The 16284-nt window shown below is 37.7% G+C and overlaps 3 protein-coding genes and 1 long non-coding RNA gene across 9 annotated transcripts in view; 2 read left to right on the plus strand and 2 right to left on the minus strand.

The window, feature by feature from the left end:
- Positions 1-1000, plus strand: part of LOC125777461 (uncharacterized) — a 19549-nt gene extending 18549 nt beyond the window's left edge. The window contains exon 3 of the transcript XR_007422318.1: positions 131-1000. The gene's annotated coding sequence lies outside the window, so the exon portion shown is untranslated. The remainder of the gene's footprint in view (positions 1-130) is intronic.
- Positions 1-10592, plus strand: part of LOC125777463 (uncharacterized) — a 49835-nt gene extending 39243 nt beyond the window's left edge. Inside the window, exon 3 of one of the 2 annotated variants that reach the window (XR_007422319.1) lies at positions 10490-10592. This is a non-coding gene — a long non-coding RNA (uncharacterized LOC125777463). Of the gene's footprint in view, positions 1-3389; positions 3494-10489 lie in introns of those variants that run through there. The other variant, XR_007422320.1, reaches the window with a different exon arrangement.
- The window catches only part of LOC125777457 (UDP-glycosyltransferase UGT5-like), a 26176-nt gene extending 11509 nt beyond the window's left edge, over positions 1-14667 (minus strand). The window contains exons 1-7 of one of the 5 annotated variants that reach the window (XM_049452450.1): positions 14559-14667; positions 6450-6592; positions 4276-4437; positions 4078-4174; positions 3537-4001; positions 2995-3473; positions 2407-2929 (exon numbers count right to left, since the gene is read on the minus strand). In XM_049452450.1, the coding sequence (XP_049308407.1) occupies positions 2537-2929; positions 2995-3473; positions 3537-4001; positions 4078-4174; positions 4276-4437; positions 6450-6452 (1599 nt within the window). In that variant the 5' untranslated portion in view covers positions 6453-6592; positions 14559-14667 and the 3' untranslated portion in view covers positions 2407-2536. The other 4 variants (XM_049452449.1, XM_049452453.1, XM_049452452.1 and 1 more) reach the window with 4 other exon arrangements.
- LOC115065792 (UDP-glucosyltransferase 2) lies at positions 9513-14557 on the minus strand. Its single transcript, XM_049452463.1, has 6 exons — positions 14416-14557; positions 11370-11531; positions 11172-11268; positions 10637-11095; positions 10095-10573; positions 9513-10032 (listed from the first exon to the last, which is right to left on the minus strand). The coding sequence occupies exons 1-6, from the start codon at positions 14416-14418 to the stop codon at positions 9640-9642; spliced, it is 1593 nt and encodes a 530-aa protein (XP_049308420.1). The 5' UTR covers positions 14419-14557; the 3' UTR covers positions 9513-9639.
- Positions 14668-16284: the final 1617 nt, after the last annotated feature.

A 16284-nucleotide genomic window follows, 5' to 3' on the forward strand; every position in this document is an offset into this window, starting at 1 on the left:
ATTCTTTTTATTAATTATTTATATACATATATTATATTATTATTATTTATTTTTATTTTATTTTCTTTTTTTATGTTTTTTTTTTCCACGCAATTATCCACCGTAACAAATTGCTGCCGAACACATTTAGTGTGGATTTTGTACTGAAATGTCAGTACGACGCTTTCAAATTTTTAAGATTTCAATTTTCAACGATTTATATTCATTGATAACTACACACATAGCTGCATTTATATAAGTGTATAAGCGATTACACACACATATGTATTTTCCAACAAACGAGTATTTGCTTGCACTTGCTTAGAATGTGTTCTATGTTTTGGCCGAGTGCATGCTGCGAGCGAGTCGTACGTCGTGCTATCAGTGCGCCGAGCATACAAATACCTACACATGCACATTTGAGTAATTAAGTTCTTAGATAGAAGGCTCACGTGGAGAAAACATACATATCTCTAATAAAATAACATGTATGAAGATTAGAGCTGCAAATTTAAATTGGTTTTTAAATAAAAACTCCAAACTTAGCCTAAACAACAAAGTGCTCTTATATAATGCGGTCATAAAGCCGATTTGGATGTATGACATTCAACTGTGGGGTACGACCTGTGCAACTAATATTGATATATTACAAAGGTTTCAATTAAAAATGCTTAGAATAATCGCGTGTTCGCCGTGGTACATGCGAAACGAAAATATCCAAAATGACCTTGGTATTCCTTTGGTAAAGAAAGAAGTAGAAGATAACAGAATCAAATATATGTATAACTAAACTCCGAAATCACCCAAACCAAATCGATCAAACACGACTTAAAAGAAGAGACATGCCTGCGTATTAAAGAGCGACGTATCACCAAAACAGCTCTATCACTTGCTTGAGTCTGTCTAGTTTTTAAATAGATTTAAGATTTTATGACTTATTGTTAGGCTTTAAGAGAAAGCAGATCCAATAAATAAAATAATTGTGAAAAAAAAATAAATAAAATATTTGATTATATGTCTATTTACCGTTACTTATTTTATTTAATTTTTTTTTTTTTAGAATAAAAAGGTGAAGGTAGAGCATTTTGTCAGAAAGCAATTTATATGCCGAGACGCTGAACTTATCTGAAGCTTAGCACCGGATTATTTAGAAATCACACGCTGATTTACAGATTTGAAAAATGTCATAACGGTCGCGTTTACAATAATGCGCTTAATTAATTACCTAAACAAATATTGCTGTTTGTCACGAAGTTTGTGATACCTAGAAGGTAACGGCGGAGACCCCATAAAAATTTATATACACATTTAGCAAGTAAGTGAGCTCTAAATACGGATGCAACCGAACATTTTAAACTCTTGCAACCTGCAGGAATCAGTAAAGATAGTAAAACGAAAATCATTGTATATAGTATAAAGGACCATGTGCTAATTCTTGGAAATGATCTGTACAAAGAGGTTTGACACCCACTACCTCTTTGTCGATTTCAAAGCTACTTTTGACAGCGTCTGAATTAAAAAGCTCCGTCATGATCGGAATCTGCCGTTTGGTAACAAACTCTCAGACAAGGCGACTCTCTTTCGTGTGATTTCTTCAATCTAATCCTGGAGAAAATAATTCGAGCTGAGATCTCTGAGATAGAGAAGGTAAAATCTTCTATAAGAGCGTGCAACTCCTGGCGTACACCGATGACATCGATATCATTGGCCATAACAACCGCACCGTTAGTTCTCTTTTACCCAAGTTGGTCAAAGAAGTGAAGCAAATGGGTCTGGTTGTGAACGAGGGCTGAATGAAAACACTCCAGCTCTGAAAATATTCGATGCAGTACCCACCGGAGGAAGCAGATGAAAAGGAGGACAACCATTCCGTTGGAAAGACCAGGCGAAGAAGGACATGTTTTCGTTTGGAATCTTTAATTGGCACCACTTTGCGAACAGAAGAAACGGCTGGCGCGCTTTTGTTAACTCGACTATAACCGTCCTAGTTGATTGAACTTGACACGAAATCGAAAGCAATCGAAGTAATAAGTACCGGAAGTAACACCAGAGAGAAGTGTTAGCTCTGAGCAAACACAATTCTTCACCTATTATACAAAGCTAGCCGCTTCCAGGCGACGTACCGATCATTGAGAGTAAGTGTTCGAAATAAGGGTTCGACCGCAGGGGCTCATTACAGTAATTCATAGTAGATGATTCCTTGCCAACCTCACCAAGAACAGAGCAAAACATTTTTGACCTTCAATCCTTGTTTGCGTATACTTTAAATTCCATAATAGTTTGGAGAAATGTACACAAGTTCAGAGGTTACACTTTCGTCCGTATTTGGCACGCTTCCGATTACGTAGATGCGATTATAGTAAGAAGCAATTATATAATTTTTTATAGCAATGATTGAACTAAGTTAAAGTACTCAAAAACTCAAAGTGATTTCCTAAGATTTATTTTTTATAAATTTCAATTTAGCGCAAATTGAGCCTCACATGCATACATATTAAAGAACTAATCACATATAACCACATAATTTTGTAAAACAACTACAATTCATAGAATTATACTAATTCACTTTCTGCTTGATCTGTTCACCGCTGATTCGTCGCAAGATCCAGCGTACCAACAGAACAAGCACTCCAAGGGCAACAGCAACGGCGGCTACGACCAGAGCGATCACGTCCAGCAAATAGAATTGGTACCACTTCAAGTCCAAGCCGGCAGCGCGCAAATGACGCGCGCCCTTATGACGTATTACGTAATCGATCCAGTAGAGCGCAGTCTCACGTGGACCCATGGGACGATCGTGGAAAATGCTCGAGAAGCGTTTGATATTGTCGCGATATGTGTTGTTGTGCAACAATTGTTGGAGGCTATTCTTTAGCTGCTCACTGGTGAGTGTGTGGAAGTCCAGCATGATGGCATAACCGTTGTACTCGGCTTTCTTCAAATTAAGGTGCTGCGGAAGAGAAAGGTATAAACTGTTAATTTCTTTTTATGGAACTTAGATTTTATTTTAATCACCTGATCGAAGAAGAAGGGCATGCCAAGTACGGGCACCGCATGGTAGACAGCTTCCTGTGAGCCAAAAAGACCGCCATGCGAAATGAAGACACGCACATTAGGATGTGCCAAGATATCACTCTGCGGCAGCCATTTCTTCACCATAACATTCGAAGGTAAGTCCGGAAGGCTATCGTTTTCAAATTTCCACAGCACACGCTGATTCAGCTGAGCGAATACGTTGAGGAACAAGCGTAACTTCTCCACAGGCATATCTTTGCTCTGCACTTGACTGCCCAAACTGAAGTAGATGGCGCCATGTTCGGCCTCATCCAGGAACTGCTTTATATCGCTGGGCAACGCTTTTGGCGGATAGATATGCATGCCACCGACATTGATCATGTTCTCCGTCGTAGGTCCAGCTGCCGCCAATGGCGTATAGTTGTTGATCAATATGGCTGAAAGATTTCTATTCATTTCGGAGGTGCTGGGGAATTTGACTGCAAAGTAAAAAGAGTGTAAGTAAGAATTGCGGCTTATTTCAAGTTTTATCTAATACTTACTTGGCAAGTGTCCGAAGTATTTCTGCACCAGTGCGTCCATTTTCGGGAAATACCTAAACTCGCGGTCCAAGTCCGTGCGCAATGAAGTGTACGTGTTATAGACGCGTTCGAAAAAGCTCATATGCTCCGTTAGCGGTAGATAGCCATGGGGCACGTATGACCACGGTTGTATAATTCCAAACATTTCACTCATAAATGTTTGTTGTGCAAAAGTGGCCGTACTTATAACGGGTATATTGTAGACATGTGCCAAGGCCGAGAATGCATCCTGATAGAATTGTTCGACCAGCAGGAGATCATAGACACCCTGTGTTTCTTTGGCATTGATGATCGCTTGTATTTTCGGTTGCTTCAGCGCATGCTCCGTCGTCGAGAGGCCTAGAAGTCTAATCAAATTCAAGAATACTTGTACATCCAATTCATTGCGCATGTCATAGATCGTTTTGCCGCCGAATGTGCTGCGTACTGGAAGTAAAATATTATTTTAGCGTTAGTTTTTGGTAGTTACTTTATGGTTTATGGATGTGTGATTTTCACTTGCTTTCCGTCCGATAGTCATAAACCGGTTCTATGAGTATCTCCGTGTAATTGGCACCCATTTTTTCTGGTTCCAGCGTGAGTGCCGCTATCATGGTGACCTGAGAAATAGATTAGAAAAGTAAGTAACAGTTTTTCATTGAAATTTTACATAAAATATATGTATATAGTTACATGGTATACCATATTTGTCTGCACATACCTCATGTCCGTGCTTCAACAGCTCGCTTATCAGCACACGATGCATCATGTAGTGGCTCTTGGCCGGAAATACATAAACGGCGAGTATTTTGGCGCCATCGGTTACCGGCGCTTGAGCCGCTAGCACCGCAAGTGCCAGTAGACCGCAGAGCACTTGCTTATGCTTAAAAAACATTTTAGATTATACATATATCAGATGGCATAATAAATTTTTTTACTAATATATTCTAGCTTAATAATCGTTTCAAAACTCCTGCAAACACTTCAAATCCTTGGCACTAAGGAACTGACGCAATGTGCCTTAAACCCGACTTATATAATACGGGAATGTCACTTTATACCTGCACTAAGAGTATTTTGAATCTAACTATCCTTTGCAGGAAGGTCACTTACATTTTCGACATCACAGGCAGACATTATTACTTTTGCACACAAAAATTTTTTTCGCTTCGGAGATGGAATGGAAATGACCTGCACTGAATTGCATAACCGCGCACATCACATCCTGAGAATTATGTCGGTGCAAGCCTTTTGAATGGGCTCTACGGCTGCATAACGCTTTCTTTTCATGGGCAAATGCATTTTTCCGAAAAGGAAGAAGTCGCACGGTGCCATTTAAGGTGAATACGGGGAGTGGTTAATGGTTAAAATGGCATTTTCGGTCAAATAATCGTCCTTCGAATTTCGGATTCTGTGCAATTTTTGGTCGTCAGTCAATTTGTGCGGAACAAACCGTACGCATACGTTTCGTAAGCCCAAATGTTTGGTCAAAATGCGATAAATCTATGTTTTGGAGATGTCCAATTCCATTTTCATGAATTTCAATAATGATTTCCGCTGAATTTTGATGAATTCACGCACAGTTTTGATGGAGTTTCCGGTGATCACGAATTTTGATTGTCCCACATGTTGATCGTCATTTATGTCCTTACAACCACTTTGAAAACGTTGAAACCACTCGTGCACTCGATCTACGGGGAATTCCTGTTCACTTTGGAAAGCACCTTTTATCTCGATCAAAGCACCACCGTTTGATCACATTTTCTTAGTGTCAAAAAATACTTAACCCTTCTTAAATATTTCTTTAATAAAAGTGATTGTAATTTGACAATTTTAGATTTCTTGTGAGGAATCGAGATAAATCTTGGGATAAATGTTGTGCAATGTGCGGAGGACTGCTGTTAAATTGGTCTAAGCAAGAACCCACACATATGCCATTTACTATACCAATAATTTAGCCCGAACCAAAGGATCATGCAAGTGAATGATATTTTTTACATGACAATGACATACCAATCAAGTCCAAACACACTCTTGGGTATCCAAACTTGTCTTCGGCCAACAGACCCATGCTACATAGTGCGAACTGGCGGTACGAAAACTCCAAATCGATCAAACAATTTGGATTCTACTTTTTCTATCTAAAAAGGAAGTTCCACAAACTCAGCGAGGCAAAAATTATAGAGGGAATATTTGTTGGTTCGTAAATACGGATAAAAGATAAGAGCTTTGCAGAAAAACTGAATGATTAGGAAAAACTCATCTGATAGTGTTTTAAGAACGTTGTTCAAAATTTGCTAGGAAAAATTAAATAGGAGAATTACGAAGATAAATTAACCTCAATTGTCATATAAACCTTTGGGTTGTAGTAATCCCTTAAAATACATACTATACGCTGAACTCTCATTTAGACGTTTTTATTTCATATTAAGAAAGATAATCAGGAAGCATTTAAATAAAGCAATAACTTTGAGCACAGTGAACTGGAAATTTTCGTTCGCTACTTCTAATTTTCTACTGCTTGTTTTTTTATATCCCACATTTTTAGGCTTATTCACCAAACGATTTTTTAACACAAAATACAACAAAGATATTTTCGAAAATATTAAAAAAAATGTTGAAACAAAAGTCTTTAAAACTTCATATATTTTCCAAGAAAATCATTATTGCACTGCTATATATTTTTAGATAAAATGAAACGGATTAATAACATCATATATTTTCATACAGAAGGAGTCCTTAAGGACACTTTCACTATAAATTAGTTCGAAGACACTTTCTTGTCAACTATTGAGATTACTTTTCGTTAAAATTCATTCTTTATTTATTTTTCGTTTCTTTTTTTTTTTCTTCTCTTTCATTTAAAATTACACACTTTTTGTACACAGTGTTTACCATTTTTAGCTTTCAAGTTCTATGCTTGTGTATCCTTTGTCGCAATTATTTTGGGTTATTATTTAGTTCCGCTTCCTGCTACTATTTATTCTTCTACTATTTACTATTTCTTGGCACCCGCTATTGGTCAAGCACAAGGCCACCTCTAGCTGGCAGAGCACACCTATTACTAAAATGATAACGCTTCGTTTGTTGGCACTGCACTCATAAGCGTCTAAATTAATTTGCAATATTTCTACTGATAAACTACTGTTTTGTTGAGCGGTTATGTATAATGCCAGATTAGTATGGATTATGGATATTATATTTTTGAATTTTATTTACAATGGTGACTGTAAACGCGCCTTGAAAACCAACCATTTCATGCCTGAAATTGAAGTTCGCCATCTCGACGATATTTGGTTTCAACAAGACGACGGTACTTCCTACACTTCGCATCAATCAATGGATTTATTGAGAGAACACTTTGAACATAATTTCAAGTTTTGGGCCGGCCTATTGGCCACCAAGAGTTTTTCTGTGTGTATATGTAAAGTCTAAATTCCATACGGACAATAATACTTCGAATCAGGTTTTTGAGCAAAACATCACTCTTGTCATTCGCCAATTACCAGTCGAAATGCTGGAAGGAGTCATCAGAAATTGTTCTCAACGAATGGACCATCTTTCATTCATCATTCCTTAAAAATGTTTTAGAAAAATATAAATACTGATACAAATTATGTACTAAAAATTATGACACCGCGTTCTTGAAGCGTACAATGAGATATGTATAAAATAAAAAGCAAATTGTCCGATTCAAGTTGGACGCCTCTTGTCGCTCTTCTGTACGCTTTTAGCGATACCAAAGGCAAATTTACGAAAAATTAGCAACAAAGAAATCATCGATTGAAAGTAGTCTTACGCTGCGAAACCCGATACCAAATTTTATTAATACATCAGCTTCAATTTCTTACTGCATATGAAAACTGATCATTTTCAACTTCTGTCTGTTTCATAACCACTGTTTTCACTTTCCAATCCAAGAAACTCTCATGAGTTTCCAATGCTTCGCTTGCATTGAGTCGCGCTCACTTTACAATATAGTTTTCAATCCAATATGCCTGGAAATAGTAATGATAAGGAAAGCGTTTGAATAAACAGTTATTTTTCCATATATATGTATGTATATATTATATTTTTCCATACATAGCTGTTTTAGTAAAAACACATCATCCTTATTTTCTGTTAGATTAGTGCCAAATAATATAAACAGGGTGAGAATTATTATTAAAAGAATGTAATTTATGGTAACTCTGTTTTCTCTTACAATCACTAGTTACATGAAATCAACAATTACGTGAAAACATTGCGACACAATCGAAAAACTCTCACGTTCAGGAAGATAATGCAATAAACTAACTCACGCGCTAAAGAATTCGTTGCGAAAGAGACCTCAACTAGCTGAACTATTTACATAGCTATTCGCATAAGAACTATTGTAAAGGGCACTGACAATAAAAAGCTTTGACATCTAAGTATTTTACAAATAGTATTCTTTAATATATTTCGAAAACAGCGCTGTCAGTCTTTTATTTCGCAAATATATAACATAAGCTGAGTATGAATAGAGGTCTCAAAGGGCCTACATAGATTTTATGTTGTGAAATTGATTAAGTGGACCAGAGGGAAATTATCAGTTTGATTTATTATTAATTAATTTTTATTTAGCACTTTATGTTTCTGCAAGTCATTGTTATGAGCTTGTTAGATTAAAATTTGGTACCGGATTTGCTTGGAACTCTTCAAGATAGAGCGATGCGATGTCGCCATTCTACTTAACTTAACTTAACCAAAAGTTTACTCACTTGGCAAATGTACAAAGTACTTCGCGATCAACGCATCCGCCATCGGAAAGTACTTAAGCTCGCGACTGTAATCGGTATTCAGTATGTGATAGGCATTCTGCAGACGTTGCCAGAAGCTCATGCGATCCGTAAGTGGCAGTGAGCCATGCGGCCCACGACCATGGCGTTACTACACCGAACATCTGACTCATATAATGCTCCTTGGCGAAGGTGGCATGGAACGACTTGGCACATTTTACGTCGAGATCTTAAATTGGAAACGTACAAAATAAAGCTTGTGCAAGACCTGCGGTTTTTCGATACCCCCAAGCGGCACGTTTTCGAACCAAATTTTCTTCAGTGAAGAGGTCCATTTCTGGGATGGCGTCGCAAAGATGGAGCAAAATAAAGAGAAAATATGGCATATTTTACAGTACTGCTACGATAAAGGCAAAAATGCATCTCAAGCCGGCAATAAAATTTGTGCAGTTTATGGACCCGATACAGTTTCCATTTCCACCGCACAACGATGGTTTCAACGTTTTCGTTCTGGTGTAGAGGTGGTCGAAGATGCGCCCCGCTCCGGAAGGCCTGTCGACGAAAATTGCGATAAAATCGCTGAATTGGTCGAAAGAGACCGGCATAGGGTTCAGAGAAGTATTTTCCCAATTCGACCAATTTTCGATACACAGAGTTACTTTTGTTATGAAAGATTCTCTCTGAATACTATCTTATATTTTCGGTCAAAAGTCAACAGGGTCCACATTTTCGGTATCTAGGAGCTAGAAAAGTTCAGCTAGCATCTTCCAAGCGGAAGTAAAGAGAACAGGAACATTTTCGTTTACGAAAAGGCAGATGATTTCACAAAACTAAGAAGATCTTTATATGAGAGAACACAATTCTTCACCTTTTGGACTAAACTAGACGCTTCTAGGGAAGTTCTTCTTTGAGACATTCCGATTATTGACAGTATATGTTCGAATGAAGTGTTCGGCAGCAGGGGCTCATAGCAGCAATTCATAGTAGATGATTCCTTGCCAATCTCACGAAGAACAGAGCAAAACATTTTTGACAATCAATACTAATATATATAACTCAAATTCCAAAATAGACTGGAGGAATGGACACAAGTTCAGACTTTAGATTTTAGTCCGTATTCGGAACACGTCGTGAGAAGCAATTATATAGTTTTCTATAGGAATGATTCAACTAAGTTAAAGTATTCAACAACTCAAAGTAATTTTCTAATATTTATTTTTTATAAATTTCAATTTAGCGCAAATTGAGCCTTACATACATACTATACATATTAAAGAACTAATCACACATAGCTTTTTACAACAACAACAACTCATAAAATTATACTAATTCACTTTCTGCTTGATCTGTTCACCGCTGATTCGCCGCAAGATCCAGCGTACCAACAGAACAAGGACTCCAAGGGCAACAGTGACGGCGGCTACGACCAGAGCGATCACGTCCAGCAAATAGAATTGGTACCACTTCAAGTCCAAACCGGCAGCGCGCAAATGACGCGCGCCCTTATGTCGTATTACGTAATCGATCCAGTAGAGCGCAGTCTCACGTGGACCCATGGGACGATCGTGGAAAATGCTCGAGAAGCGTTTGATATTGTCGCGATAAGTGTTGTTGTGCAACAATTGTTGGAGGCTATTCTTTAGCTGCTCACTGGTGAGTGTTTGGAAGTCCAGCATGATGGCATAACCATTGTTCTCGGCTTTCTTCAAATTAAGGTGCTGCGGGAGAAAAAGGAATAAACTGTTAATTTCGTTTTATAGAACTTAGATTTTATTTTTACCTGATCGCAGTAGAAGGGCATGCCAAGTACGGGAACGGCATGGTAGACGGCTTCCTGTGAGCCAAAGAGACCGCCGTGCGAAATGAAGACACGCACATTAGGATGTGCCAAGATATCACTCTGTGGCAGCCATTTCTTCACCATAACATTCGACGGTAAATCCGGAAGGCTATCATTTTCAAATTTCCACAGCACACGCTGATTCAGCTGAGCGAATACGTTGAGGAACAAGCGTAACTTCTCCACAGGCATATCTTTGCTCTGCACTTGACTGCCCAAACTGAAGTAGATGGCGCCATGTTCGGCCTCATCCAGGAACTGCTTTATATCGCTGGGCAACGCTTTTGGCGGATAGATATGCATGCCACCGACATTGATCATGTTCTCCGTCGTAGGTCCAGCTGCCGCCAATGGCGTATAGTTGTTGATCAATATGGCTGAGAGATTTCTATTCATTTCCGAGGTGCTGGGGAATTTGACTGCAAAGTAAAAAGAGTGTAAGTAAGAATTGCGGCTTATTTCAAGTTTTATCTAACGCTTACTTGGCAAGTGTCCGAAGTATTTCTGCACCAGTACGTCCATTTTCGGAAAATACCTAAACTCGCGGTCCAAGTCCGTGCGCAATGAGGTGTACGTGTTATAGACGCGTTCGAAAAAGCTCATATGCTCCGTCAGCGGTAGATATCCATGGGGCACGTATGACCACGGTTGTATAATGCCAAACATTTCACTCATAAATGTTTGTTGAGCAAAAGTGGCCGTACTTATAACGGGTATATTGTAGACATGTGCCAAGGCCGAGAATGCATCTTGATAGAATTGTTCGACCAGCAGGAGATCATAGACACCCTGTGTTTCTTTGGCATTGATGATCGCTTGTATTTTCGGCTGCTTCAGCGCATGCTCCGTCGTCGAGAGGCCCAGAAGTACAACCATATTCAGGAATAGATCCAAATCATTGCCCATGTCGTAGATCGTCTTGGCGCCGAATGTGTTGTGTACTGGAAGTAAAATATTATTTTAGCGTTAGTTTTGGGTAGTTACTTTATGGATTCTGCATGCCTGATTTTCACTTACTTTCCGTCCAAAAGTCATAAACCGGTTCTATGAGTATCTCCGTGTAATTGGCACCCATTTTTTCTGGTTCCAGCGTGAGTGCCGTTATCATGGTGATCTGAGAAATAGATTAGAAAAATAAGTAATAGTTTTTCATTGAAATTTTACATCAAATGTATGTATATAGTTACATGGTATACCATATTTGTCTATACATACCTCATGTCCGTGCTTCAACAGCTCGCTTATCAGCACACGATGCATCATGTAGTGACTCTTGCCCGGAAATGAGTAAACGGCGAGTATTTTGGCGCCATCGGTTGCCGGCGCTTGCGCCGCCAGCACTGCCAGCGCCAGTAGACCGCAGAGCACTTGTTTATGCTTAAAAAAATTTTGGATCATTATATTAGATGAAACCTTTCACTTTTTTTTCTAATATGTTCTAGCTTAATAATCATTTCAAAACTCCTGCAAACACTTCGATTTCTTGGCACTAAGTAGCTGACGAAATGTGTCTTGAAACCCGACTTATATAATACGGGACTGTCACTTTATACCTGCGCTCAGAGTTTGTTGAATCTAAATATCCTTTGCAGGAAGGTCACTTACATTTTCAACATCACAGGCAGACATTATTACTTTTGCAAAAAAAAATTATTTTCGCTTCGGAGAAAAATAAATAATGGAAATGACCTGCACTGAATTGCATAACCGCGCACATCACATCCTGAAAATTGTCTCTGGTTTGGTTGTAAGGCAGTTGGCGACTTGTGTATAGAACAGTCACTGAGTGAGTTCTTTGTGCGATAAACGCTCAGCATAGGCCGACAGTTTGCTCTATCGCACATGCGCAAGTTGTTGTTGTGAGGAACATTTTTGAAAGATATTTTCGTACAAGGTGCGTTCCAAAGTAAACAGAACTTTATAGAACAAATGATTTTTTTCGACAAAATTAATTTATTTTATTCAAAATAGTCCCAAAGGATGTCGAACGAGTGTTTTAGCTCGTTGGCCGGTATGGCCGCCAGTAAGCAGGTGCAAGCCTTTTGAATGGGCTCTACGTCTGCGTAACGCTTTCCTTTCATGGCAAATGCAACTTTCCAAAAAGGAAGAAGTCGCACAGTGCCTTATCAGGTGAATACGGGGGTGGTTAATGGTTAAAATGTAATTTTTGGTCATAATCGGTCCTTCGAATGTTGGATTCTGAGCAATTTTTGGTCGCTAGCCAATTTGCGCGAGATAAATCCTGGGTTCCACATAAATGCTATACCAATGGTGTGGACCGAACCAAAGGATCACATATGTAAATTACATTTTGGTTTGAATCAAACAAAACGCATTTACTACCAAGTACAAACACACAATTAGTATCAAAACTATGTATGTATCCATGCTACATAGTGCAAAGTGACGGTACCAAAGCCGCCAAATCTATCAGAAAATTTGAATTCTACTTATTATGCCTAAAAGGGAAATTCCACAAACTCAGTCAGGTAAAAATTAAAGAGGAAATATTTGTAGGTTCACAAAAACGGATAAAGAAGAAGAAAAACTGAATGATCAGGAAAAAATCGCCTAAAAATGTGTTTTTGTGTTCAGCCTTCTAAACCGCAGAGATCGCTCGAATAATATTTAATTTTTTGTTTTCAAACGGTGTATCCTTAAAATAGTTAAAAATGTATCCCTAAATGCTGTAGTTTGTCATTAATGGCCAAAAATTACCTATTTTAGTCGGTCACACTAAGGGGTACCCTTACGCAACTCTTATCAAATATCAGATTGCCCTCGTAGTTGTTACGTTTGGTGAGTAGGTAGAAATGTTATGCGATTGAAAATTGATTAATATTTATTAAATACCCTTGATTTCTTTAATCTATTTACTTAGATATGGCATAATGAGAGATTTATTTGTACTGGCACAGTTAGTAGGCCATGCGCGTGGCTAAGTTTTCATCGTGTGTCTCAGCTACTATAAATAAATAATTTTTGCAAACAACTGATAAAGGGAGTATCTATAAAATTTTATTAATATTTACTAAAATTTAATTTAGAAGTCGCCGAGCCAACAAGCCAAATGCAAAACTAGTTACGCAAATGTTTCGAAATGAACTAGTAACGAAAGCCGACTGGAGCGAACAGCAAATTGCCATGCAAAAAATTAAGTATACGCGTGCTTAGTTAGCAGATAACTTCAAGTACTTTAAATATTCCACAATTATACTACCGTTATTATCTGCAGCGAAATGTATTTGATAACAAAGCCAAAGATTCAAAAAGTACTGATAACTGGCATGAGTCTGCAAAAATTATTTGGGAAGTCAAATGGGAGTCATAACTGATGTAAAATACTTTGTTAGACAAAACCCGATTAAAGCGGTTATTATTAGCAACAATTTGAAGTGCAAACAAAAAGATAACCAAATTAGTAACGGTTTACAAGTGTCTGGTATTAATAACCATAAATCAGATAAGAGTACCCCAGTGCACCAAAATAAACACTTAAACCCAAATTTTGGTTTATGCTTCTTGGAAGATATTGTGTTATAAAAGGCTTTAGCTCTAATCACAAGGTCTTGAAGTTGCTTTGCGAGAATTTATCTTTTAATCACTCACAAAATTTTAGACTTTGTACAGTAGATCTTCGTTGTGTCGAAATGTTTGATCTTCACGCAGTAGACTATGTTGTTGAGAGCAGATCACGCATTGCAGGCATGCTTCGCTGTGATTAGATGAGCCAAGGGGGGGCGCTTAAAAAAACTGAGAACTGATTATAACGAAATCTGCTCCTCAGTGTTTTTAGCGTCTTAACTTTCTTTCATGTAATCGATATTAATAAAGCTAATCAGGAAGCATAATAAATTTGAGCACAGTGATCTTTGAATTTTCGGTCGATGTTACTAATTTTCTAATGCTTGTTTTTTATATCCCACATTTTTAGGTTTATTCATCATACGATTTATTAACACAAAATACAACAAAGAAATTTTCGAAAAAATTAAAAAAAAATTTTGAAACAAAAATCTTTAAAAAATCATATATTTTCAACGTAAATATTCATTGCACTGCTATATATTTTTAGATAAAATAAAACTTCATACAGAAGGTGTCCTTAAGGACACTTTCACTCTAAATTAGTTCAAAGACACTTCCTTGTCAACTTTTGAGATTATTTTTCGTTAAAATTCTTTCTTTCTTTATTTTTCGTTTCTTTTTTTTCTTTTTCTCTTTCATTTAAAATCACACACTTTTTGCGCACAGTGTTTACCATTTTTCGCTTTCAAGTTCTAGGCTTGTATATCCTTTGTCGCAAGTATTTTCGGCTATTATTTAACTCCGCTTTCTGCTACTATTTATTCTTCTACTATTTGCTGTTTCTTGGCACCGGGTATTGGTCAAGCACAAGGCCACCTATCGCTAGCAGCGCACGCCTATTACTAAAATGTAACAGTTTGTTGGCACTGAACTCATAAGCGTTTAAATTAATTTGCAACATTGATACTGATAAACTTTGTTGTTTTTAAGTGGCGACGTATGTATATTTGAAGTGTCGTCTGCTAGTAAGTGACGCCACTTATCTCGCCATAGGATTGCCAGATTACGTTTAAGTCATAGGTTTGGATTTTACCGTAACTATTTGAAATGTGTTTTTTCATCTCTATGATAAAAATGATATGTTTTTATTTAAATTATAGTAAACTTATTCAAACCGTTCTTTTTTCGTTTGAGAATAAAAAAAACCGAATATTTTTTTCTTGAGGACGAAACTTTTTCCGAATTTGTTTCGAGATTGCAAAAGCGCTCAATTTCTAATTCAAATTTATAAAGGGAGATCCATTACGAGGTTACCGACTTTTTTTGGGAAAAAACATAGAAACTTCAAATTGAATGGGAGGTGTTTATTATCATTCGAAAGAATGTTTTTTGGCATTTATTTTTTGAAGATTATCTTTTTCATATATTGGCCGCGGCTACGTCTTGAGTCCAATTTCGCTCCAAGACCTGGCTCCAAGGCCTAAATCGAAGTATTATTGTTCACATGACTTTAGACTTTATATATCCCCACAGGAAAAAAGTCTAACGATGTGATACCACACGATATTTGTGGCCAATCGACCGGCCTAAAAACATGAAATTATCTGCTCACCGAAATGTTCTCTTAATAAGTCGACTGATTGATGGGATCTGTGGGAAGTTTTCTTGAAAGCAAATGTGGCCGAGATCACGAGCTTCAAATTTTAGTAATCAGGCGATAACGATCGCCACTGACGGCACACAAACCACACCAAACCATTGTTTTTTCTAGATGAAATGGCAGCCTTTGAATCTCTACAGGTTACCGGCTCAGAAATGAGCCTCATCGCTGAAAAATATTTGCACAAACTGTTTTTTGTAAGCTTTCAATTTAAGATCTCGACGTAAAATGCCGCAAGTCGTTTCGTACGTCAGTCCGGGTTGCTGAGAACGGCGTCGAGTCGACACTCCACGGTCTGCGTGTACACTCTCTGCTACGACTGCTATATTTTCCTCACTCCGTGCTGGACGTGGTATGTTCGTTCGAATATTACCCAATAATGTTTGCTGGGTGAAGCGCCCGAATGACATGCTTTATTGAACGTTAATTTCATAATAAAATTGAACGATTTGCAAACTTTGTTCGGGCGTAAGTCTTTCCATAAGGAAATACCAACAATACTGAACAAAAATAACAAGTGATCTTGACAGGACTCATAAATTGTCGGCCTCAAATTGTTCGCCTTTTGTCGCTCCTCTGAATGCATTGAAACCAAAGGAAAATTTAGCGAAAACGAGCAACAAAGGAAGCCTCGTGTGAACGGCGTCTTACTCTGTTTAAAGCGGTACCCAATTTTATTAATCTACCGGCTTCAATTACTTACTGTGTATGAAAGCTAATCATTTTCAACTTCTGCGTTTCTCATAACAGTCATAACAGCTGGTTTCATTTTACATTCCAAATGACACTCGTGAGCTTACAATGCTTTAAATAGTAATGATAAAGAAAATATTGATTATAAAAATCATATATTTCTACAAATTTGTTTTATTTTTCGAATTTTCACATCTGCTTTAATGAAAACGAGAATCATTAGTTCTCTGTGGGAGTTTAAAGTAGCAG

Source organism: Bactrocera dorsalis, chromosome 3 (assembly GCF_023373825.1).
Source record: "Bactrocera dorsalis isolate Fly_Bdor chromosome 3, ASM2337382v1, whole genome shotgun sequence".
Lineage (NCBI taxonomy): Eukaryota > Metazoa > Arthropoda > Insecta > Diptera > Tephritidae > Bactrocera > Bactrocera dorsalis.

Coding starts and splice junctions, on each gene's coding strand:
- LOC115065792 (XM_049452463.1), bottom strand. Junction 11,269..11,369: donor TGTTGAAGCACGGACATGAG/GTATGTATAGAC, acceptor TCTATTTCTCAG/ATCACCATGATAACGGCACT. Junction 10,033..10,094: donor TGCCCTTCTACTGCGATCAG/GTAAAAATAAAA, acceptor TTTCTCCCGCAG/CACCTTAATTTGAAGAAAGC.